The sequence below is a fragment of the Pecten maximus genome, chromosome 4 (assembly GCF_902652985.1).
Source record: "Pecten maximus chromosome 4, xPecMax1.1, whole genome shotgun sequence".
Taxonomy (NCBI): domain Eukaryota; kingdom Metazoa; phylum Mollusca; class Bivalvia; order Pectinida; family Pectinidae; genus Pecten; species Pecten maximus.
The window spans coordinates 15898535-15926484 of NC_047018.1; the positions used below are offsets into that span (position 1 = coordinate 15898535).

General features: G+C 42.1%; 1 protein-coding gene across 2 annotated transcripts in view; it reads right to left on the minus strand.

Moving 5' to 3' along the window:
• Positions 1-27950, minus strand: part of LOC117325366 — a 202530-nt gene that overhangs the window by 51433 nt on the left and 123147 nt on the right. For both annotated transcript variants that reach the window (XM_033881531.1, XM_033881532.1), the window contains exon 4: positions 3251-3309. In XM_033881531.1, the coding sequence (XP_033737422.1) occupies positions 3251-3309 (59 nt within the window). The remainder of the gene's footprint in view (positions 1-3250; positions 3310-27950) is intronic.

The following is a 27950-nucleotide window of genomic DNA, read 5'->3' on the forward strand; positions in this document are numbered from 1 at the left end:
GCTGAAGGAGATAAAAGGTTGGCCAGTCGATTGTTGGTTCTTTATCAGATTCTAATTATCTTGCTGTCCAGAAATGTCACGCTCAGTGCATTAGTACTGCTGAATGGACATGATATATGAGGAGTTAATTACTGCGTGTCTCTGAAGTGACCGCTGGTCTGAGGGTCAGTCTGTATTCTGCATCAGCAGCAGCCACCACAGCCCTAATTAAACTGTAGTTGTTGGTCAGTTAGAATACCTCCATTTATCACTGACCATCAAAATCCTTGTCCTGAGAGGTCAGGTGTGGGTCATAGACAGTGACCTAAGCTCTTTTGCTGACCAAAGTATATTTCCTCTCCTCACTGCTGACCACCTGTTATGAGCCATTCCTAACACTTGTATAACTGTAAAGGTTTGAATTTTCAAGGCTGTTTTTCCATAATTTTAGAGACCCCACCCCACTCTCATCTCCAATATAAACCTCACCCCACCACCCTGCCCCCTCCCACCCCACTCTCATCTCCAATATAAACCTCACCCCACCACCCTGCCCCCTCCCACCCCACTCTCATCTCCAATACAAACCTCACCCCACCACCCTGCCCCCTCCCGACCCACTCTCATCTCCAATATAAACCTCACCCTACCACCCTGCCCCCTCCCACCCCACTCTCATCTCCAATATAAACCTCACCCCACCACCCTGCCCCCTCCCACCCCACTCTCATCTCCAATATAAACCTCACCCCACCACCCTGCCCCCTCCCACCCCACTCTCATCTCCAATACAAACCTCACCCCACCACCCTGCCCCCTCCCGACCCACTCTCATCTCCAATATAAACCTCACCCTACCACCCTGCCCCCTCCCACCCCACTCTCATCTCCAATATAAACCTCACCCCACCACCCTGCCCCCTCCCGACCCACTCTCATCTCCAATATAAACCTAACCCTACCACCCTGCCCCCTCCCACCCCACTCTCATCTCCAATACAAACCTCACCCCACCACCCTGCCCCCTCCCGACCCACTCTCATCTCCAATATAAACCTAACCGCACCACCCTGCCCCCTCCCACCCCACTCTCATTTCCAATACAAACCTCACCCCACCACCCTGCCCCCTCCCACCCCACTCTCATCTCCAATATAAACCTCACCCTACCACCCTGCCCCCTCCCACCCCACTCTCATCTCCAATATAAACCTCACCCTACCCCCCTGCCCCCTCCCACCCCACTCTCATCTCCAATATAAACCTCACCCTACCCCCCTGCCCCCTCCCACCCCACTCTCATCTCCAATATAAACCTCACCCTACCCCCCTGCCCCCTCCCACCCCACTCTCATCTCCAATATAAACCTCACCCTACCCCCCTGCCCCCCTCCCGACCCACTCTCATCTCCAATATAAACCTCACCCTACCACCCTGCCCCCTCCCGACCCACTCTCATCTCCAATATAAACCTCACCCTACCACCCTGCCCCCTCCCGACCCACTCTCATCTCCAATATAAACCTAACCCTACCACCCTGCCCCCTCCCACCCCACTCTCATCTCCAATATAAACCTCACCCTACCCCCCTGCCCCCTCCCACCCCACTCTCATCTCCAATATAAACCTCACCTACCCCCCTGCCCCCTCCCACCCCACTCTCAACTCCAATATAAACCTAACCCTACCACCCTGCCCCCTCCCACCCCACTCTCATCTCCAATATAAACCTCACCCTACCCCCCTGCCCCCTCCCACCCCACTCTCAACTCCAATATAAACCTCACCCTACCACCCTGCCCCCTCCCACCCCACTCTCATCTCCAATACAAACCTCACCCTACCCCCCTGCCCCCTCCCACCCCACTCTCATCTCCAATATAAACCTCACCCCACCACCCTGCCCCCTCCCACCCCACTCTCATCTCCAATATAAACCTCACCCTACCCCCCTGCCCCCTCCCACCCCACTCTCATCTCCAATATAAACCTCACCCTACCCCCCTGCCCCCTCCCACCCCACTCTCATCTCCAATATAAACCTCACCCTACCACCCTGCCCCCTCCCACCCCACTCTCATCTCCAATATAAACCTCACCCTACCCCCCTGCCCCCTCCCACCCCACTCTCATCTCCAATATAAACCTCACCCTACCACCCTGCCCCCTCCCACCCCACTCTCATTTCCAATACAAACCTCACCCCACCACCCTGCCCCCTCCCACCCCACTCTCATCTCCAATATAAACCTCACCCTACCCCCCTGCCCCCTCCCCCCCCCACTCTCATCTCCAATATAAACCTCACCCTACCACCCCTGCCCCCTCCCACCCCACTCTCATCTCCAACTATAAACCTCACCCTACCCCCCTGCCCCCTCCCACCCCACTCTCATCTCCAATATAAACCTCACCCTACCCCCCTGCCCCCTCCCACCCCACTCTCATCTCCAATATAAATCCTCACCCTACCCCCCTGCCCCCTCCTCTTTATGATATGAGTACACAAACTATGAGTGAGCTTTCACCAATGTACAACAGTTCTACCCTTACTGTAACACTCCTTGACCTGGTTTCATTCCCCAGATTTTCTCCTTTAGATCAATATTTGTCCCCCAAGTCTCATTCTGAGGGAGAGATAAGGTTGATCGCAGTCAGATGAATGCTTTATTGCCATATCTATAATCATTGGGCATTATTACAATATCAAGCACCACAGTCACTGTGTTATAAGACAGCTGTTATTCAGGACATAAATGTCTATTACCCAGACTCAATATAACACACAGACATAACAAGTATATGTAAAGAAAACCAGGATACAACAATGTAATCTGCCAGGTCAGTATGAGGATATAAGGACCGATGGATCAGTACCGATATAGTCCAATAGATTTAAGGTCCAATGGACCTGTATCTGCCATAGTGTAATAGATTTAAGGTCCAATGGACCTGTATCTGCCTTAGTTCAATAGATTTTAGGTCCAATGAACCTGTATCTGCCATAGTCTAATATCAGATTTTAGATTCAACGGACCTGTCTCTACCATATTCTCAGGAACATTATGTCCAATGGACCTTTATCTGCCACAGTCTGAGGATATATTATGTCCAATGGAGCTGTATCTGCCATAGTTCAATAGATTTAAGGTCCAATGAACCTTTATCTTCCATATTCTGAGGAACATTAGGCACAATCGACCTGTATTTTAATTCACACCTTGCTTACCTATAATACACAAGCCTTACCTATTATACACAATACTTACCTACAATTTTGATGTTTTTCTTCTTTTCATCTAGCATTATGTTTTCCATTTTCAAATCTCTGAAAAGACAAAAAAAAAAAATACTGATAAAATTTGAAATGGATGTACATAATGTAGTTCACAGCTAGGTATCATAAGTGTTTAACTCTTGCCCTCAATCTTTTCCTGTCTAAAGTGACACCTGCATTATCTGACATCTCTGTATAAACACCTGTCCTTCCTGACTACCTGTCTTTCTCTCACCCTCAATATGCTCCTTTGTACAGTGACACCTGCGTTATCTGACATCTCTGTATAAACACCTGTCCTTCCTGACTACCTGTCTTTCTCTCACCCTCAATATGCTCTTTTGTACAGTGACACCTGTGTTATCTGACATCTTTGTATTTTTACACCAAGACATGAGAAGATTCAAACCAAGCATGGCTTTGTTGTACACACACACATATATAATTTTCTGCTGGGATATGGTTTGGTAAGAATGTCCTATGGTAAATTTCTATTATAATGTGCATTGTGATCAGTATCTTCAAAAATCTTTCTCATTCCTCCCAAAAAAACAATCAGATACCAAGTTCCAACAAACACAAAATAGGTTTAATAGTTTTATAAAATCGTCGCTAAAATGAAGCAGTTATTACTGACATGAGTATATCATAAACATTGGGGGTTACAGGTTAATCCCAGGATTACAACACCACAGTCAAACAGACATCAACCTGGTGCCATGTAGAAATCTACCCTGACAGGTTTTTGACAGCTGGTTACATCCGGGATATTTTACTAATTTCCAGTGCAATCAAATGGGAATGACTCAATCAGATCGTGATAAAAATCAAAGTGGTGATAGGATTATCATAGCCCCAGTTGTTCTGGGAGGATTTCCCAGAGTGCAGTTGCTGGGTGCCTCTGGGTCTCTGTTTACTTAATATATCCGTGGCCCCAATAGGGGACAGCCATATTCTATAGATAAAGATAGGTATATAAGATAAGTTTCACAAGTATACAACAAATCAACAACAAGGGCTAGTATTCCACAGATAAAAGTCACTTAATGGCCTTCTAATAAGGAGATAGGAGAAGGGTCTGAGAGGTAAGGACAGAGGACCATGTCTGGGACAGGGTACTGCTGATAACATTTACAGAAGGAAAGATCAACCTTTCTCTAACTAAACAATACTGGAATCCTCTGTGTGCAGGGAGCCTGGATCTACACGGGATCTATACCGATAAACAAGGGAATTAATCACAACTGATTATCAGTCAAAATGTTTCCTGCTTCTTCACGTTTGACAAAAATGATACATGTTAAATTGATAAGACGTGTGAAATGTACTTAAGCTACTCCTTGAGGAGTTATCTCCCCTAGACCACACAGACAGAGGCCTCCTGTCCCAATACTGGTGACAGCACAGGTTCAGTATACAGGTGACAGACATACAGGTTCAGTATATAAAATCCATTAAAGAAGTGTTGACCCTAGTGATCTTAGGTGAGTAGAGGGGAAGCCCTAGGGCGGAAAACTTCCTAAGCTGACCAATTAATGGACCCAGTAGGTCAGTAACAGGACTGATGAATAAATTACATTCCTATAATATCTGCTCACCTCCTCCCCGTTATTCAAAAAGTCCTTGACCATTCAGTGTCAAATACATAGCATTGTGTTTTTCATTTTTCGAGTGAATCTCGGTACAGATCTTTATAAAGCAGACGGATAATATTTTAATCATTTGCCAGACTATTGCTGCCTGATAACATCTCTATATGTCTAATAGCTAGCTCCAGTATCTAAGGACAAATTTGTTTGTTATTTTGTTAAAAAATATCCCTTTTGACCTTGTGCAGTAGAACGGCCTTTTTTCGGTCAGTTTCAGCCCTACTGTCCCCCTGGTGACACAGGACCATCACAGAACGTTGATCCTTTAAACTTTGGGAAATACACATGAAAAGGAAAAGTCAATGTATGAAATATTTGTGTATATATATACCTACAGGTGTCCCAGCTAACACCATTAAATCTCTGACCACTGGTCAACCAAAATACCTCTCCTAATGATAGGGTATGAGGTTACAAGCTCATCCAATCCTCTATACATCAAAAGATCCGGCAACAAAATTAATGTTCTCATCCGCTCCCTACCCATTGTATGTTAGCCTTATGAATTGAAAAGCATGCTAATATTCTGACTTATCTCTACTGATACTTTTAATAGGGTTCCCTTCTGTGGAATCTGGGAATGATCGGGAATCTCACCTGGATTATAGAGTCTTCACCATTATAAACCTGCCATTACAGCTATATAGGTATCAGCCAGAATACCATTGCCATCAAATTCTTGAAAAGCTTTTTGTAACTTACAGCCAAATGCTCTGATATACTTAATTCCGAAGGAGCTATCAGTATTGTTATTCTTCTGTAAATAAAAGCTTCAGGTTTATCCCAGTGGTGGAGTTATAAACGGATAGACCTTGGGATTATCATCAAGGCATGTACAGGGTCACTCCATCTCAAAATGTCATTTCTACATGTTGCCAAAATTAACTTTTTTTACTGAAATTATTTTCACCAAGCCGCTTTTTATTTTATTGAATCTGAGGCCGATTCCAGGCCCTAGTGCCAGGTAAAACCAAAAACATACAGCTTTATGTTCAAATTTTCTAGATTTCAGATCAATAAAAACTTACAATTAATTCCTTATGAAAGAAAAAGAAAGATTGAAAAAGGAATCATGGAGCTGCTGCCAGAGTTGAGACTAGCATTACAAATACAATGTGATCTGTCTGAATTATTACCAGTAGGTCTTCCCTCAAACTATCAGTCATCATGCCTTGACATTCTCCAGTTTAGTTAGAATCCTCAGTAAGTTAGAATCAGAAAACAATTTCAGTTTAGTTTTAGGACATAAACCCCCTACCCCCCAATAAATTATGTTCTTCAGTCATGACCAGGAATATCAGGTCAATTTTTGATGGTTCAGTTGTTTATCAGGATTAACTTGAATGGATGATCAAATTATAAATTTGTGGTGGGTTGTTTGACTGCTTTACTGGCCACTAATAAGTCATTGATGTACCATGGGGACCACACACTGGCCCTCACTTGACCGGCTAGAGACCCCAGATTTTGACCAGTGAACATGATCAACTGGACAAGATTGAAATAGGTTAGTTGCCGCAATGTGTGTGTTGGGACAAAATCACTAGTTTTTCATTCCATTTATTTTGATTTGTACCAGACCGATATAGACTCAGAAATCAATTAGGGATGCATAATAGGCTGTATCCCATTTCACTGTGGATATGAATCCTTTTCCCTTTGTTGTAACAGTTAAAAGTGATTATCTATGAAAAGTTACCTGTAATGTTCTGATGAAAGAAATAGTGACAGATTGTTTCCTGTGGCAGATCTATATTTAGTGACGATGTAATATATACTTATCTATGTGTGACCCCAGTGAAACAGGGGTAAAACAGGTGTAGACAGCTGGGTAGCTATATTGGTTAACAAATCATAAAATAATCACCCTTTAAAACAGTATAGCTGATCATTATAAAAACTTTATCAGCATCTTCATCGATGATACCATATCAGGCTTTCATCAATATAATGCCACAACAGGCCTTCATCAATAATTCCATAACAAACCTACGGCAATAATGCCATAACAAACCTTCATCGTAATTAACCCAAGGGGTGGGAAACACACACACACAGACTATAGTTATTGACCCCAGGGGTTGAGTTCATAACTGTAGTCTGTATCTGTGTACCCCCTCCCCGGAGATCATAACTGTAGTCTGTATCTGTGTTCCCCCTCCCCGGAGTCTGTATCTGTGTACCCCCTCCCCGGAGTACATAACTGTAGTCTGTATCTGTGTACCCCCTCCCCGGAGTCTGTATCTGTGTACCCCCTCCCCGGAGTCTGTATCTGTGTACCCCCTCCCCGGAGATTATGACTGTAGTCTGTATTTGTGATTCCAAAACACAGATACAAACAACAGTAACTGACCCCAAGGGTGGGGAAGACAGATACAGTTATTGGCCATAGGGATGGGGAATACATGTAGAGGACTACAGGTATTGACCATGGGGGTGGGGAATACATGTAGAGGACTACAGGTATTGACCATGGGGGTAGGGAATACATGTAGAGGACTACAGGTATTGACTATAGGGGTGGAGAATACATGTAGAGGACTACAGGTATTGACTATAGGGGTGGGGAATATATGTAGAGGACTACAGGTATTGACTATAGGGGTGGGGAATACATGTAGAGGACTACAGGTATTGACTATAGGGGTGGGGAATATATGTAGAGGACTACAGGTATTGACTATAGGGGTGGGGAATACATGTAGAGGACTACAGGTATTGACTATAGGGGTGGGGAATACATGTAGAGGACTACAGGTATTGACCATGGGGGTGGGGAATACATGTAGAGGACTACAGGTATTGACCATGGGGCTGGAGAATAGACACCATAAGTGAAATTAAACATCAGCCCATCACCTGGACTTATTGACCATGTTGTAAGAGTGGAGATAAGATCTGGTCAATAATCTGGTCAAGTATTGATGTCAGCACACATCTCAGCAGCATATGCCAGGAATCAGAGAAAACATCTACTTAACTATCCCTTAACAGCTTTCTGACATGACAACATCTACTGCCCCACATCGGCCATACCTTCCCAATACCACTGCCTACCATCACAACACCAATAAGGCTACTTTCAATTATCACTTATTTTAATGGTAATGTTTCTGTAACTATACCACTGACCCTCTTGTTTTACACAAAACACAACCACATGGTTCCTGTGGCTATAGTGTAGCTATTATAACTATAATAAAGGGACAATTCCACTAGGTGAGAAGGGGAGGGGGTTGAGGCAAGGTAAAAAGGGGTTGGAGTGGAGGGGGAGGCTAATTAGTCAGCTACTCTATGTTCTATGTATCTAAAAATAAGTATTCATTTCCTTGCCAATTTTTCTTTAAATGTTTTTTGCAAATTGTTTTTTCCCTTCAATGTAAACAAAAATCTATCCATCTTTTGAAAGGAATAACACTTATTGCAATATTGTTTTCTTTTAAAACATGCCAGAAACAGGTAAGTAAGATAAAAGCCTGTAGGAATGGTCAAAGTGGTCGACTGGCCAACACTTAGGTCCCAGCTGTTCATTACTGTTAGGAATCATAAAGCCAATCTTACCAGGTTTAATGAGGATGTTTTACTACTAGGTGAGCAGTCTGAATTTGTAATCTTAATGAAATGGCAGCTTTAGGGGATTTCTACATCACTGAGAACCACCTCCTCTCTGTCACAGAAGCCATCACCCTTTCAGATCTGTACAGTTGCCCCTGATTACACCCTTGCTTCCCGAGAATATGGGTGTAACCAGGGGCAAAAGTGTATAACCAGGGGCAAGAGTGTAACCAGGGGCAAGAGTGTAACCAGGGGCAAGAGTGTATAACCAGGGGCAAGAGTGTAACCAGGGGCAAGAGTGTATAACCAGGGGCAAGAGTGTAACCAGGGGCAACTGTACACATCTGGGGGATCAAGGGAATGAACAAGAACCAATTGTATAGATCAAGAAGGCATGCACCTATATCGTTGTGAGGGAGGGGGGGCAAGGGTATGAACAAGAGGAAAGTCCAGAGACTTGGAGGAGCAAATGAATAAACAAGAGAAAATTCAAGACCTGGGGAAACATGTACAGACCTAGGATAAGCGATTTTTAGGAAATGAAGAAAAAAACAGTATCAAGGTTTGAATTTGAAATCCTGGTTATATAACAATAGAGGGCATACACAATCAGGGCTGTTATAATGAAGCACATGTCATTTCTAATGCATGTCATTGTCACCTCACATGCGTGCATTTATTCTCCTTCCAAACCCCTAGATCAAAATCTAATTTAAAGGCAACAGAATTAACGCTACTACTAAATCCAGGTGATTGTTAAATGCCTTCTTTTGTGTTGCAATAATGTTTCAATGTATCAAGTATTCTTAAAACCAGATAATATAAAGAAAGAGGATACAAGTATCTTAATCTATTAAAGCCAGAAAGCTGATATTGTGTTGTTTTAGAGACAAGTGCAAGAGAGTCCCAATATCTGTGTAATGGACTCCTGGACCTCCTAACATTTAACAGATATGTGTAAAAGTCTGTACAACATGCCTACTGAGATGCTGTTGTTATGAGTTAGGTATAATCATGTTGGGTCTATAGTTAATGGAAGAACTCTAACACTGGTGTGGATCATTGAAGAGGTGTGACAACACAGACAGCTATCAACAGTACACATAGTGACCATTAGAAACTTGAACTCCTTTTAAAAGCTTTAAAAAGCTGTTTTTAAGATACCAAAATAACCTAAAACCAATAACCAAAACGTACAGGGACCATTGGAAATAAACTGAGGGTTTGACTCATTTCTGTGGCATTCAAATATTAAAAGACAGCAGAAAAGGACTATGGTATATATAGTGGTCAGGGGCCCAGGCAGCTGTAGAGGTCAGCTCCCTAACCCCTCCCTAATCACAGTGTCCGCCATGTACATCCCCAACCCCTCCCTAATCACAGTGTCCGCCATGTACAGATACACTGACCAGACCACTAGGAACCTTTAATGAGAAGCAGTCCTCTACACCATGTCAGTACACAAACCTCAAAGCTTAGTCATTCTCGCAGGCAAAATGTAGAAAATATTGCCAACCATTTAAAATAAGTGTGAATGACTTTAAAATCATTAAATTCAATTAAGATGAAGATCTAATATGACATGACCAACATACTTATAGTTTTAATTTGTTTAGGCCTTTTGAAGGTAAGATTGAACAAAAGCACCAAACTGAATGAAGCTAACAAGATATATACAGAATGAACTAGTCCTGCTTCTCAAATTCAGGTTTCAGTGTATACAGTAGGACTCTCAGATGGAGAGAGTTCAGCATGATAAATAAACTTGTTGTGTTAATCTGATACTGACCAGTGTTAATACAACTGACCAGTGTCAATTTAGATCTGTGATGTCTGCACTTCTCTATGTCAAATTAGAGGTCAAACAAACACAATATCTGTGATCAAAGGCAGATAATCTCCCACAGCTCGTCAGCTAGGAGACATTAATTAACACTGATTACAGCAAGTTTTAACAAGCACTGGATGCTCTTGAGGTGTATTGCTGATGATTTCTGGAATGAATTTCTGTCTATAATCACAATATCACCAAAGTTGTAGAAAAACTTCCAACAACAAAAACAAGTGAATAAGTAGATAAACTGATGTCTCAGGTAACTTAAACATTGAAGTGATTTTTAAATGAAACTGTAATTAGAAAATCAAGTTCCAGGAAAGAGTAACATTTTTAAATACTGCAGGTGTAAGGTGAATTTTTATGTTTCAGGTAAAGTGAATTTAATTTAAGCTTTAGGCAATACTGTTCTTCAAAGTACAACTTACTGATATAAATATTTTATAAGTTAACTTGTATAAATGAGAATTCATTGAAGAAGTTAGCAGCATCACAGAAACAGTGGTAATCAAGGAGGGTGTGGTGAGGGGTCAGTCCCTGGAGGTCACTGGGAAGTCACAGGGAATGAAGCCAGTGGTACCACAATGGCGGCAAAGATCACTGTAACAGCTGGGTAATGAGAATAAAATGGGGGCTGTGAACAGTTGAACTCCCGTGACCTACTACTGCATGTGTATTGTGTACTAACCTCAGTACCGGTCAGTTCATGGGGTCAGACCTGTTCTCTCTGACTGGGAAACTTCCTACTTAATATTTTAAAACAAAAACAAACAAAAATCAAAAGTAGTTTTCTCTGTCAAACACTAATTGTAAAGTATCAGTTTGAATATAATTTTATCAAGGATTTGGTTGACCGATATTTAGTGTGGTGGTTATGAGTCTGACCTGAGCCAGTGTCCACAATACTGACCATCCATCAATACTGGGATTTGCATACCAATAGCCACTAGAGGAAGGTTTAGCTACTAAAACAGAAATAATCTACAGAGCAAACAGCTTGTTAGAATAACTTGTCAAAGATTGAAAATTCCTATCTTGTTCATAAATCTACAACAAAATTTGAGCATGCATGGTCCAATTTTTCTAGCTCTCCTCCAGGGATATCATGTCCAACTCCTATTTTACTTTTTAGCCAATAATACAGTGTGACAGATCTGTTTCTATGGCGATAGTTAGTAATACAGTGTGACAGATCTGTTTCTATGGCGATAGTTAGTAATACAGTGTGACAGATCTGTTTCTATGGCGATAGTTAGTAATACAGTGTGACAGATCTGTTTCTATGGTGATAGTTAGTAATACAGTGTGACAGATCTGTTTCTATGGTGATAGTTAGTAATACAGTGTGACAGATCTGTTTCTATGGTGATAGCTAGTAATACAGTGTGACAGATCTGTTTCTATGGTGATAGTTAGTAATACAGTGTGACAGATCTGTTTCTATGGTGATAGTTAGTAATACAGTGTGACAGATCTGTTTCTATGGTGATAGTTAGTAATACAGTGTGACAGATCTGTTTCTATGGTGATTGCACAGAATTCTAAAACTTTATAACAATCAAAGATGACAGACTTAATCATGTGATTTATCTAGGAATTTACACAAGCGACTTTCTCAAATCAGCATAGTCAACAGAAACTATTTCTGATTAAATCAATAATGACACTAGATCGCTATCCCCATGTCACCAGTTACATACAAGAGGCCCAGAGCACCTGTATCATTCACCGGGCTATTTCAGAAAACCAGTAAAATATTTTGAGTTATAGTGATTATTGTACAATGAGTTTTACGCAATGATGCTCCAGAAAAAAATGGTCAGCTTGGTCGTTTATCACTAGTAGTGATTTTTAGAAAAAAGATTACAGAGACAGTGTCATGCCAATAACTTGTTTTTGCCCTTAAGGCCAGATGAGCTAATATAATCGTCAAACTCTCTGACATAACCAGATTTGCTGCATTTATGATTTAACCTGACCTAATAAGAGTATAGAAACACCCTGAACAATTTTTACACTTCAATTCCAAATCCTTGGAGGCTGCACCCAAAAACAGCCAAGATTTTTTTATGCGCTAGTTCACTTGGGAATTTCAACAGATCTCTGTAATTACACCCCCCTTTGTACACACAGTGATGTACATTATAATGTGTCCCACTGGTTACCTCCCTTTATACAGAATATGATGAATTATCAATTATCAGCACCTTTTCCCACTCCTAAACAAACTTATCATGTATCAACACTCCACCCCCACAACCCCACTCCCAGGAATATGGTATAACTCCACCCACAAGGTATGACCCAAGACAAAAAGCCATGACTCCGCCCCTGGGTGCCACCCCCAGACAAATAGCCATGACTCCGCCCCTGGGTGCCACCCCCAGACACATGTCCATCCTCCTAAACCAGTGGTTCAGATTTGAGGTCATCAGGGGCTACCACCTTTATCCATCCAGTGGCCAAAGGAGGTTACCAGGAGCATGCAGGCCCTGGTGTTTTGATGGTATGAATGACCAGTGTAAACTGCAATAGTTCTCTGTAGTTGTCTGCTTGATGGTGGACCGCCCAGCTATCCCAACTCCTCACCATCAGTTCACCCATGCCCTCATCACCAAAAGTTATCTATATGATAGTGGACACACATCTCCCCTCCCTTCCCCCTTCCCCCATATCCAAATCTCCTTACCAATTAACAGCAGGAGCAAGTCTTCAGAACATGCACTTCTCTAGAATAATTTAATACTTCTACATAGCACTTTACTTCCTGATTTTATGTCCAGTCTGTGTCCATGACTCGGACATACAGGGTCAAGTCCCAGTGTCCATGAGGATGTGGGTTGGGTGAGTATTTGCCAAACAGCACAGATTAACTGTATGTCTAAAACAGGTCTTCGTCCCCACAGGACCTACTCAGTCCATTTAACACTCATCCAAACAATTCACTATCATTGCTATATACATCGTCATCTTTGACCCTTCTGTCACATACAACCCCTGTAAACAGTAAACAGCTCATCATAGCGTCTATCACATATTTTACCATTGTAAACAATAAATAGCTCATCACAACGTCTATCACATAATGGTTAACAGCTTATCACAAGTCTATCACATATTTACCCTTGTAAATAGTGAATAGCTCAATTTAAGCACAGGTAACTCTCAAAAATCTCTAGAACCAGACATAATATATCCTACAGACCAAAATTATCATTAAGCTCAATTCTATCTATCTCCTGCTTTTCAACATTGTTCAAATGATATATGTTTTCATGACATTTTGCATTACAAATGTTCATTGTTATGTAAGCTCACTTTACAGACTATGTTGTTATTAAGGGGTATGAGATCCCCACAAACCTGTCCCTACGGGTCCTTAGTAGTATTGATACGTTCACGGATGGCTACACACGTAATGCCTGTCAGGTAATAACCATCTGACACCAAGTTAACTGGGTGGTAATCATTCCTAATGAGATTCACAAGTTAATAAACAATGAGCACAACATTTGTCTGGGACACTTTCCCAACACTTTCAAGGGCCAGTGGTACTGTGCTCACTCATGCATGTCAAACCATCCTCCGAATCCAACATTCAATCAAACTGAACAGGTATCGTGTCAAAAATTTAAGTTAAAATCATTAACATAAAATACCGGTCAATCATTCCCAAGTTAGTTTTACACATCTATTTATTAGATAAGGATCTGCTTTATTTGTCAAAATTTACTGAAGAAATTCAATAAATGGATGCAAGTTTTGATATGAGGGGGGCATTAAGTTTTAATATGGAGGGGGTTATGTATTAGTTTTGATATGGAGGGGGTCATGTCAGTTTTGCTATGGAGGGGGTCATATAAGTTTTAATATGGAGAGGTCATATAAGTTTTAATATGGAGGGGGTCATGTAAGTTTTGATATGTAGATGGTCATGCATTTAGTTTAAGTTAATATCAGAGGGCTGTATAAGTTTTGATATGTCACCAGGTTGAGGAGGAGGGTCAGACACCACAGGAGGGTGATAAACAGATGATCAGGATCACAGAGGAGGGAGGCACTGTTGATCCACAGCCCAGCTGCTGAAGCAGCTCCCTTACTCTGGGAAAGTGGGGGTCACAAACTCCATCAAAGACTTTCCAACAAATTAACGAGGAGATTTTTCCTGTTTTTACACGCTCTACACACAACCAGAAAACGATTTCCTTCATTCTAAAGAGAAAATATTTATCTTAAGGTCCTTCTAATCTTTTAATTCCTAAATTACAGCCCACCTCCTGTGAAAGATGAAAAATGTATTTGTCATATTGTGTACATAGACTGAATAGCCCAGTATAGGTTGGTAATAATGTCATTCATCTTACTGCCCATTTAGGAGTGTAATTAGGTATACAGGACAGGATTTAAACTTGCTTCTTAAATAACTATTAATTTACTTTAATTAAAGTAGGTTTGTCAAGAAAGATACACTAAAAAGCTGGGTAGATATTGGAGCTAATAACGAGATAGCCGGTAATCCTCAGGTGGGCAGGCTTACCTGATCAAACAGGGCCAGGCCTTAACCAGATATCACGCTCTTTACAATCCAACTTGTTACCTATATAAATCTTGGATTTACGTTTGGGATACATGTCTATATACTTCAAAGTCTCCGTGGTATTTCCTGCATCACATCATTACACTTACACAAAACAAGTGGAATCATTATCAGGTCTTGTTTATTTGTGATCGTAGTAATTTACAGACTCAGCAAGAATTAAATCTCTCCGTCAAATCACCAATGTCATACCATTGAAATCCTAACAGGCCCAACAGCTGTTTAAATAGAAAGTGTATATTCATGGTGGTTTATGTTGAAAAACATGTTATTCTTAACAATCTGATTGTGTAGGTCAATGATAATAGAAACACTAGATCAGCTCTATCTGATTAAGTCAACTGAAGTGGACACGTTCTAAATCCCACACTAGGAAAATGGTCATTCTAATCTGTACTGGAGGCACTGGAGACTCCAATCAGTCACAGTCAACTAACCTCATAGCAGTAACTGTCTGTAGCTAACCTCATAGCAGTAACTGTCTGTAGCTAACCTCATAGCAGTAACTGTCTGTAGCTAACCTCATAGCAGTAACTGTCTGTAGCTAACCTCATAGCAGTAACTTTATAACTAACCTCATAGCAGTAACTGTCTGTAGCTAACCTCATAGCAGTAACTGTCTGTAGCTAACCTCATAGCAGTAACTGTCTGTAGCTAACCTCATAGCAGTAACTTTATAACTAAACCTCATAGTAGTAACTGTCTGTAGCTAACCTCATAGCAGTAACTGTCTGTAGCTAACCTCATAGCAGTAACTGTCTGTAGCTAACCTCATAGCAGTAACTGTCTATAGCTAACCTCATAGCAGTAACTGTCTGTAGCTATCCTCATAGCAGTAACTTTATAACTAAACCTCATAGCAGTAACTGTCTGTAGCTAACCTCATAGCAGTAACTTTATAACTAACCTTATAGAATTGTAACTGTTTACAACTAAACTTATAGCATTCTAACTGTTTATAATTAACCTTATAGAATTGTAAGTGTTTATAACTAACCTTATAGAATTGTAATTGTTTACAACTAACCTTATAGCATTGTAACATGTTATTTAAACCTTACAGCAGTGTAATCATATGAATCAATTACAGCAGTGTAACCATATGAATCAATTACAGCAGTGTAACCATATGAATCAATTACAGCAGTGTAATCATGTCCATGTATGTTTTTATCTCTATTACAACTATTCTCTTATCCACCAAACTGTTACACAGTTCTTTGAGTCATCGCCCTTTGAGTTACCATAAATGCTTGATGGTGTATCTTAAAGAGAAATTCTATGGAAATCTGAAACAATCTTCAATTAAAGACTATTAATGCAGTCCACATAGACTAACCAATGATTATCCCTTCATTGGTATAACAACCCCATTAACCTAGTGCCCTTGATATCACAGGATGATAGGTCAGAGTAGTAAGTTTTTAAGTCCTTGCCCAGACTGGCCACCAGACCCAAAGCTAAATTCTAATACTAGATTGTCTCCCCCAGTGTGAAACTCTAGAATCAGACAAATCCTAGAGACCAAAATCATAATTCTAGAGACAGGGGCCAGTCTAGTCCTTGCCCCTTCATGTTTGACGAGCATGATGGCAGCAGTCATACAGACAGGGGCCAGTCTAGTCCTTGCCCCCTTCATGTTTGGTGGGTATGATGGCAGCAGTCATAGAGACAGGGGCCAGTCTAGTCCTTGCCCCCTTCATGTTTGGTGGGTATGATGGCAGCAGTCATACAGAAAGGGGCCAGTCTAGTCCTTGCCCCCTTCATGTTTGGTGGGTATGATGGCAGCAGTCATACAGAAAGGGGCCAGTCTAGTCCTTGCCCCCTTCATGTTTGGTGGGTATGATGGCAGCAGTCATACAGACAGGGGCCAGTCTAGTCCTTGCCCCCTTCATGTTTGGTGGGTATGATGGCAGCAGTCATACAGACAGGGGCCAGTCTAGTCCTTGCCCCCTTCATGTTTGGTGGGTATGATGGCAGCAGTCATACAGAAAGGGGCCAGTCTAGTCCTTGCCCCCTTCATGTTTGGTGGGTATGACGGCAGCAGTCATACAGACAGGGGCCAGTCTAGTCCTTGCCCCCTTCATGTTTGGTGGGTATGATGGCAGCAGTCATACAGACAGGGACCAGTCTAGTCCTTGCCCCCTTCATGTTTGGTGGGTATGATGGCAGCAGTCATAGAGACAGGGGCCAGTCTAGTCCTTGCCCCCTTCATGTTTGGTGGGTATGATGGCAGCAGTCATATAGAAAGGGGCCAGTCTAGTCCTTGCCCCCTTCATGTTTGGTGGGTATGATGGCAGCAGTCATACAGAAAGGGGCCAGTCTAGTCCTTGCCCCCTTCATGTTTGGTGGGTATGATGGCAGCAGTCATACAGAAAGGGGCCAGTCTAGTCCTTGCCCCCTTCATGTTTGGTGGGTATGATGGCAGCAGTCATACAGACAGGGGCCAGTCTAGTCCTTGCCCCCTTCATGTTTGGTGGGCATGATGGCAGCAGTCATACAGACAGGGGCCAGTCTAGTCCTTGCCCCCTTCATGTTTGGTGGGTATGATGGCAGCAGTCATAGAGACAGGGGCCAGTCTAGTCCTTGCCCCCTTCATGTTTGGTGGGTATGATGGCAGCAGTCATACAGAAAGGGGCCAGTCTAGTCCTTGCCCCCTTCATGTTTGGTGGGTATGATGGCAGCAGTCATACAGACAGGGGCCAGTCTAGTCCTTGCCCCCTTCATGTTTGGTGGGTATGATGGCAGCAGTCATACAGACAGGGGCCAGTCTAGTCCTTGCCCCCTTCATGTTTGGTGGGTATGATGGCAGCAGTCATACAGAAAGGGGCCAGTCTAGTCCTTGCCCCCTTCATGTTTGGTGGGTATGATGGCAGCAGTCATACAGAAAGGGGCCAGTCTAGTCCTTGCCCCCTTCATGTTTGGTGGGTATGATGGCAGCAGCCATACAGACAGGGGCCAGTCTAGTCCTTGCCCCCTTCATGTTTGGTGGGTATGATGGCAGCAGTCATACAGAAAGGGGCCAGTCTAGTCCTTGCCCCCTTCATGTTTGGTGGGTATGATGGCAGCAGTCATACAGACAGGGGCCAATCTAGTCCTTGCCCCCTTCATGTTTGGTGGGTATGATGGCAGCAGTCATACAGACAGGGGCCAGTCTAGTCCTTGCCCCCTTCATGTTTGGTGGGTATGATGGCAGCAGCCATGTGAGTGTCCTCTGTGATCCTGTAACTCCCAGTGATCCCTAACTATTGTTAAGCACTTACCCTCCTAGTTTTAAAAGATAACTTGGATGGGGATCAAGTTCATTTTAGTGGCAAATTATATAGCTTTCTACACATTTCACCACATCACACAAACCAATTCTATAAGAATATGCCAATTTTGTGAGATTTCATCATGTATTGAGCTGCCTGGGTTTGCCTGTGAAGTAGTAATTAGGTTAGGCAGTGTTAGATCTGTCAGGGTTTCTCTAGGTCTACCTATTTATCAGTAAATCAAAGGCCTATTGGTAAGGAGGAGAGAGAAGGCCAACATTGAATTATTGTGGTTGGGAATGCTCCCAAATGTGGGCCTACCCGATCTGATGGAGACTATTTATCTGGATGCTTAATCTATAAAATAATGATGTAACAGTCTTTGGTCTTTTGTTTTAATTACAAATCAACTTCAAAGACGTAAAATTCATGTTAATAAAAGTTTCTGTGAGGAGTAACTATAAGAGAGTAATTTAATGAGATAGGAAGCTACAGATGTTAAATGACTGTTATACCTGTCCTCAACACTTGAATCACACAGGTGCAAGTTCAAGGTGTTCAAAAGAAGATAAGAATTACATTTAATTATTCCTCTTATTTTTATGTATTTTGATTCAATTATTGAATCAAAACATGTTTTATTTAAATGCTAACTAAGCTTCAACAAGTTATCATCATCTACTTTTTATTTTATATTTTAGACTATCTGACACGGACAGTATCAGTGTACAACTTGTAATGTGACAAACTGTCCCACCCTTCCCACCTGTTATGTGACAGACTGTCCCACCCTTCCCACCTATTATGTGACTGACTGTCCCACCCTTTCCACCTGTTATGTGACAGACTGTCCCACCCTTCCCACCTGTTATGTGACAAACTGTCCCACCCTTTCCACCTATTATGTGACAGACTGTCCCACCCTTCCCACCTGTTATGTGACAGACTGTCCCACCCTTTCCACCTGTTATGTGACAGACTGTCCCACCCTTGCCACCTATTATGTGACAGACTGTCCCACCCTTCCCACCTATTATGTGACAGACTGTCCCATCCTTCCCATCTATTATGTGACAGACTGTCCCACCCTTCCCATCTATTATGTGACAGACTGTCCCACCCTTCCCACTGTGTTATGTGACAGACTGTCCCACCCTTCCCATCTGTTATGTGACAGACTGTCCCACCCTTCCCATCTATTATGTGACAGACTGTCCCACCCTTTCCACCTGTTATGTGACAGACTGTCCCACCCTTCCCACCTGTTATGTGACAGACTGTCCCACCCTTTCCACCTGTTATGTGACAGACTGTCCCACCCTTCCCACCTGTTATGTGACAAACTGTCCCAGCCTTTCCACCTATTATGTGACAGACTGTCCCACCCTTCCCACCTGTTATGTGACAGACTGTCCCACCCTTCCCACCTGTTATGTGACAGACTGTCCCACCCTTCCCACTGTGTTATGTGACAGACTGTCCCACCCTTCCCACCTGTTATGTGACAGACTGTCCCACCCTTCCCACCTGTTATGTGACAGACTGTCCCACCCTTCCCACCTGTTATGTGACAAACTGTCCCACCCTTTCCACCTATAATGTGACAGAACGTCCCATCCTTCCCACCTATAATGTGACTGACTGTCCCACCCTTCCCACCTGTTATGTGACAAACTGTCCCACCCTTCCCACTGTGTTATGTGACAGACTGTCCCACCCTTCCCACCTGTTATGTGACAGACTGTCCCACCCTTCCCACCTGTTATGTGACAGACTGTCCCACCCTTCCCACCTGTTATGTGACAGACTGTCCCACCCTTCCCACCTGTTATGTGACAAACTGTCCCACCCTTTCCACCTATAATGTGACAGAACGTCCCATCCTTCCCATCTATTATGTGACAGACTGTCCCACCCTTCCCACCTATTATGTGACAGACTGTCCCACCCTTCCCACCTGTTATGTGACAGATTGTCCCATCCTTCCCATCTATTATGTGACAGACTGTCCCATCCTTCCCACCTGTTATGTGACAGACTGTCCCACCCTTCCCACTTATTATGTGACAAACTGTCCCACCCTTCCCACCTGTTATGTGACAGACTGTCCCATCCTTCCCATCTATTATGTGACAGACTGTCCCATCCTTCCCATCTATTATGTGACAGACTGTCCCACCCCACCCACTGTGTTATGTGATGGACTGAAGCCCCTACATTACTAAGGTGTTCTGACTTCTCACTTTGTACACAACTTTAATCTGGCTATTTCCTCCCTTTTGTGTCCATTCATCAAAACCACAATGAAGTAGGTAGACTGTGTACATCAGGATAATCCACAGGTAAAAATTGACCTACCTCAAAGTTGGCCCTAATCAGGTGGATGATATGCTTATCTACCTGAGTACACTGGTCACTTTGTCAGGACTAGACATATATACATCAATTGACTGGTCATCCTTAATCCACACTTATCTTCTCTCACACCTAAGGGGCTAGAAATATTCAAACTGAAATACCAGGCCATATTTAAACTGCCTAATATAACAATAATGGTGATAACTTTGGACATCCTGCCCTTCAGGCTTGTTGGTACTGACCACCCAATACTGACCGGTCCAGGTACCATACATGGGCGGTGAGCCTTTCTGTAGTGTCAGGGCACTTAGTCCAAATCAGCAGGAGATGCTAAACACAGATTAAACATAAAATGTACTGTAATGACTTCAAGGCTGCCTGCCTCTCTATGTCTGGGAGTGTGGGATACTGTAACGACTTCAAGGCTGCCTGCCTCTCTATCTTCAAGGCTGCCTGCCTCTCTATGTTTGGGAGTGTGGGATACTGTAACGACTTCAAGGCTGCCTGCCTCTCTATGTTTGGGAGTGTGGGATACTGTAACGACTTCAAGGCTGCCTGCCTCTCTATCTTCAAGGCTGCCTGCCTCTCTATGTCTGGGAGTGTGGGATACTGTAATGACTTCAAGGCTGCCTGCCTCTCTATGTCTGGGAGTGTGGGATACTGTAATGACTTCAAGGCTGCCTGCCTCTCTATGTCTGGGAGTGTGGGATACTGTAATGACTTCAAGGCTGCCTGCCTCTCTATGTTTGGGAGTGTGGGATACTGTAATGACTTCAAGGCTGCCTGTCTCTCTATGTCTGGGAGTGTGGGATACTGTAACGACTTCAAGGCTGCCTGCCTCTCTATGTCTGGGAGTGTGGGATACTGCAATGACTTTAAGGCTGCCTGCCTCTCTATGTCTGGGAGTGTGGGATACTGTAACGACTTCAAGGCTGCCTGCCTCTCTATGTTTGGGAGTGTGGGATACTGTAATGACTTCAAGGCTGCCTGCCTCTCTATGTTTGGGAGTGTGGGATACTGTAATGACTTCAAGGCTGCCTACCTCTCTGTGTCTGGGTGTGTGGGATGAAGCCAGTAAATGATGGGAGACACTTTATATTGCTAGTGCTACTATATCCCAGTAAGTCTGTAATACTTTGCCAATTTGTCACTGCACACTCTCCAAAATATATACTCTCTCACACTAAAACCCCTGATACCAGTACCATAGTGTAAATCCAAACTCACCCTAACACATGTGGTCCCTCCCACAACTGTTAACCACACTAAGTACTGATATTAAAACACCAATTTACCCCAGAATGAAAGTGGAGTATTCAGCACTCAGATTTGATACCTCCTGTTCCCAGAACTCTGATGAGATCATTTCCATACCAGTCACCACTCAAATATTTTTGGTTGTACCCATAAATTACTCTTTCCATATTTTTTCAACATTTTTTTCCCACTCTGGTCGTAAGTTCACAACAATTTGCTAATTGTAATTTCATTACTTAGACTTTTAGGAACACTGAACAAAAATCACCAGATACCTCCACTTATTGGACACATGACAAAAACCACCAGATATCTCCACTTATTGGACACTGGACAAAAATCACCAGATACCTCCACTTATTGGACACTGGACAAAAATCACCAGATACCTCCACTTATTGGACACAGGACATAAATCACCAGATACCTCCACTTATTGGACACTGGACAAAAATCACCAGATACCTCCACTTCTTGGACACAGGACATAAATCACCAGATACCTCCACTTATTGGACACTGGACAAAAATCATCAGATATCTCCACTTCTTGGACACAGGACATAAATCACCAGATACCTCCACTTATTGGACACTGGACAAAAATCACCAGATACCTCCACTTCTTGGACACAGGACATAAATCACCAGATACCTCCACTTATTGGACACTGGACAAAAATCATCAGATATCTCCACTTATTGGACACTGGACAAAAATCATCAGATATCTCCACTTATTGGACACTGGACAAAAATCATCAGATATCTCCACTTATTGCACACACGACAAAAACCACCAGATATCTCCACTTATTGGACACTGGACAAAAGTCACCAGATATCTCCACTTATTGGACACTGGACAAAAGTCACCAGATATTTCCACTTATTGACCACAGGACAAAAGTCACCAGATATCTCCACTTATTGGACACACGGCAAAAATCACCAGATATCTCCACTTATTGGACACAGGACAAAAGTCACTAGATATCTCCACTTATTGGACACACAACAAAAATCACCAGATATATCTACTTATTGGCCACAGGATGAAAATCAGCCCTACTTAGGTACACGTCCTATGGAGTGATCTCCACACACAGTCCTACTTAGGTACACGTCCTATAGAGTGATCTCCACACACAGTCCTACTTAGGTACACATCCTTCAGAGTGATCTCCACACACAGCCCTACTTAGGTACAGGTCCTATGGAGTGATCTCCACACACAGTCCTACTAAGGTACACGTCCTATGGAGTGATCTTCACACACAGCCCTACTTAGGTACACGTCCTATGGAGTGATCTCCACACACAGCCCTACTTAGGTACACATCCTTCAGAGTGATCTCCACAAACAGCCCTACTTAGGTACAGGTCCTATGGAGTGATCTCCACACACAGCCCAACTTAGGTACACGTCCTATGGAGTAATCTCCACACACAGTCCTACTTAGGTACACGTCCTATGGAGTGATCTCCACACACAGTCCTACTTAGGTACATGTCCTATGGAGTGATCTCCAAACAGCCCTACTTAGGTACACATCCTATAGAGTGATCTCCACACACAGTCCTACTTAGGTACACGTCCTATGGAGTGATCTCCACACACAGTCCTACTAAGGTACACGTCCTATGGAGTGATCTCCACACACAGCCCTACTTAGGTACACGTCCTATGGAGTGATCTCCACACACAGCCCTACTTAGGTACACGTCCTATGGAGTGATCTCCACACACAGCCCTACTTAGGTACACGTCCTATGGAGTGATCTCCACACACAGCCCTACTTAGGTACAGGTCCTATGGAGTGATCTCCACACACAGTCCTACTTAGGTACACGTCCTATGGAGTGATCTCCACACACAGCCCTACTTAGGTACACGTCCTATGGAGTGATCTCCACACACAGCCCTACTTAGGTACACGTCCTATGGAGTGATCTCCACACACAGCCCTACTTAGGTACACGTCCTATGGAGTGATCTCCACACACAGTCCTACTTAGCTACACGTCCTATGGAGTGATCTCCACACACAGCCCTACTTAGGTACACGTCCTATGGAGTGATCTCCACACACAGTCCTACTTAGGTACACGTCCTATGGAGTGATCTCCACACACAGTCCTACTTAGGTACACGTCCTATGGAGTGATCTCCACACACAGCCCTACTTAGGTACACGTCCTATGGAGTGATCTCCACACACAGCCCTACTTAGGTACACGTCCTATGGAGTGATCTCCACACACAGCTTACTTAGGTACACGTCCTATGGAGTGATCTCCACACACAGCCCTACTTAGGTACACGTCCTATGGAGTGATCTCCACACACAGCCCTACTTAGATACAGGTCCTATGGAGTGATGATGCACTGATCATCAAAAACCAGGATGAGGAAGATGGCAAATTAAGTAGGAATAATTTGGGGCTAATGAAAAACATAAGATTTTGAAGTGTGCTATATATTTTTCTAGCATATCTGTTTTTTAAAACTTGGTGTTGTCACCTGACACCAGGCACAATGATAAGGGAAATGAAGTAAATGAATTAGGTGGCAGCCTGCTGAGTAGCCATAGTGGAAAGGCATTTAGTCTCTCACCCAACAGATATTTAATAGCTATGTTTTGTACAAAAAGGAGATAACACTGCTCACCTCTCTTCAACTCTCATGTCCTGGTCAACTATCATAAATTACCACAAATCTCCAGATATCTTTGTAAAACACACATATTTCTATTTTGAGGCATTCAATTACAACATTTTCTTATCAATACTGCAATTTTAGGTTAATTTTGAAAATCACTCATGCTATAAAAAAAAGTTCTTGTAGGTCTGGGTGTTGTAGGTCCTCATATTATATATAATAGACCAGACCATAGCCTACATAGCATGTGTTGGTCTATTTAGACTTCTTTATACATGTGGCTGACTGAGTAGGCCAGACCATAGCCTACATAGCATGTGTTGGTCTATTTAGACTTCTTTATACATGTAACTGACTGAGTAGACCAGAACATAGCCTACATAGCATGTGTTGGTCTATTTAGACTTCTTTATACATGTAACTGACTGAGTAGACCAGAACATAGCCTACATAGCATGTGTTGGTCTATTTAGACTTCTTTATACATGTGGCTGACTGAGTAGACCAGAACATAGCCTACAGAGCATGTGTTGGTCTATTCAGACTTCTTTATACACGTGGCTGACTGAGTAGGCCAGAACATAGCCTACATAGCATGTGTTGGTCTATTCAGACTTCTTTATACATGTGACTGACTGAGTAGGCCAGACCATAGCCTACATAGCATGTGTTGGTCTATTTAGACTTCTTTATACATGTGACTGACTGAGTAGGCCAGACCATAGCCTACATAGCATGTGTTGGTCTATTTAGACTTTTCATACATATGGTTGACTGAGAACAGCTCTACCAAACCCTAATTCTAACTCAAAACTTGTAAAAACAGGACAACAATACATAGGATTACACAGAAACATTTAGTAAAGGAGGATATAACCAGGTGTGCCAGAAGGGAAAGCGTTTTATTCAGCAATGGCACCTGCCATGTAATTATAGGTCAAATCTGAATAAATAGGTCAAATCTTGATAAATAGGTCAAATCTAGATAATAGGTCAAATCTAGATAATAGGTCAAATCTAAATAAATAGGTCAAATCTAAATAAATAGGTCAAATCTAGATAATAGGTCAAATCTAGATAAATAGGGCATATATCTTGATAAACAGGTAGGTCAGATCTAAGTAAAAATTGGTCAAATCTAGATAATTAGGTCATACCTATATAAATAGATCCTATCTAGATAAATAGGTCAAATCTAGATAAATAGGTCAAATCTATATACAAATAGGTTAAATCAAGATGACATCACCACCTCACAATGATGATGTCTGGGGTGGCTGCATATATTTAGTCAGCTTAGATACAAAATTGAATGTGAGGAGTACTTTATCCCTCCAACACAAAATCCTTGTATTCTCATCCATGATGGACCTATATAGATTACTGGCCATTTGTCTGACGATGTTGTGGAGCCACGTCAGACATCTTCTACCTGGCGTAGTTTGGTTCTCACTGGGGGGTAGGGACATGGCATTGTCCCCGTCATGTACAGTAAATCCCCACTGTCATTACACGCCCCACAGACAGTCCTCACAAAGCTTGGTGAGAGACTGTCATTACACGCCCCACATACAGACAGTCCTCACAAAGCTTGGTGAGAGTAACTTCTGGGACAGAAGTCGGGACAGAAGTCAAACAGCCAGATCATTTAGAGAGTGATTTTCATACTAAATTACCAAACCTCAGTGTACATTCTCGGGTGTCAAAGAGTCAAATACCTGGTGGAGCGCATGCTCTCATAACAGGGTGATACCTCTCTCTTGTCAAAATTAACAATTAACGCATAGTCTTATAACACTGATCTACCTCTCCTGTCAAAATCTACAATTAAGGCATAATCTTTTAATAGTGATCTACCTGCGTGTCATAATTTAACAATTAAATAAATATTTTAGCTGGTCATTATGACTAAAGATTAGTATCAGTTTTCATTTATTTCTTATCATCATATTAGTAATGTACTTAAATGTTTATTTATATCAATTAAAGTGAAAATATATGATACGAAAATAAAATAAAAATGTCACACGACAAAGTGAATAAATCATATAATAATTGAAGTTTTCTGACGAGAGTAATTGTCGACAATTATTATCTGTGTATTGCTGGTATCAGTTACAAAGTACTGTCATTGCCTGTTTTAACAGACTTTCAGGACAGTGACGATTACATGGTATCCCATTACTTACTTCACCTCATAATTACAGAATTAGTGTAAACTGGTGGTTAAGTAAGGCCATACAAAACCCCATCACTTTCCTGTGAGTTAACGTGTTAAATTTCACCTGATTAATCAGTTAATTTCCTCAATTTACTTTTTTGTCTGTCATTGTGACGTCAAGAATGCAAAAGATCATTTTGTAATCATGTCAACACATAATATAGGAAAACAATTCAAAAATTTGTTTTGAAGGAACCTAAAGCAAAGAAGCTAAATATTCAAATCTTGAATTCAGCACCAGGGTGTCACCTCTAAGACTGATGCTGGGTGATGAATTATCACACATGTCATTATTACAGGGTTATACTCACATACTTCACAGGGTGATCAGGGGGGCTGCTAGGGAAAAGATAAATAGATCTCACACAGGGGGGCGGGGTAAAAACAGCTGGCACGTGCTATATGACGATACTCACAGTAACGTAACGTCATAATTTTACGTTGAATAACATGTTGTAAATGATGAAATCATCAATTTTGAAGCACATTCCAAGCAGCATAGAAGATGGCGGGATGAAAAACTTTCATAAAACTTACATTTGCTTGCAAATTTGTAAGAAAAATAATCAAATATGGGTCAAATACGGCAAGCTTCGTGCTGACTGGCCAAACACATGCACTTGGGTATATATATATATATATATATATATATATTATAAGATATCCCTGTCCACGGAACAGGCCCATGCTAGATTCTATTAATCTTGTATTACCTGTACCGTAGTATATAGGTACGAATGTCGTAAGTACAGGTTTTATCTTGTGTTACCTGTTAGTATTGTAGTATATAGGTACGAATGTCGTTAGTACAGGTTTTATCTCGTATTACCTGTTAGAACCCTAGTATATAGGTACGAATGTCGTAAGTACAGGTTTTATCTTGTGTTACCTGTTAGTATTGTAGTATATAGGTACGAATGTCGTTAGTACAGGTTTTATCTCGTATTACCTGTTAGTACTGTAGTATATAGGTACGAATGTCGTTAGTACAGGTTTTATCTCGTATTACCTGTTCGAACCCTAGTATATAGGTACGAATGTCGTTAGTACAGGTTTTATCTGGTATTACCTGTTAGTACTGTACTATATAGGTACGAATGTCGTTAGTACAGGTTTTATCTCGTATTACCTGTTAGAACCCTAGTATATAGGATTGAATGTCGTTAGTACAGGTTTTATCTCGTATTACCTGTTAGTACCATAGTATATAGGTACGAATGTCGTTAGTACAAGTTTTATCTCGTATTACCTGTAAGTACCGTAGTATATAGGTACAAATGTCGTTAGTACAGGTTTTATCTTGT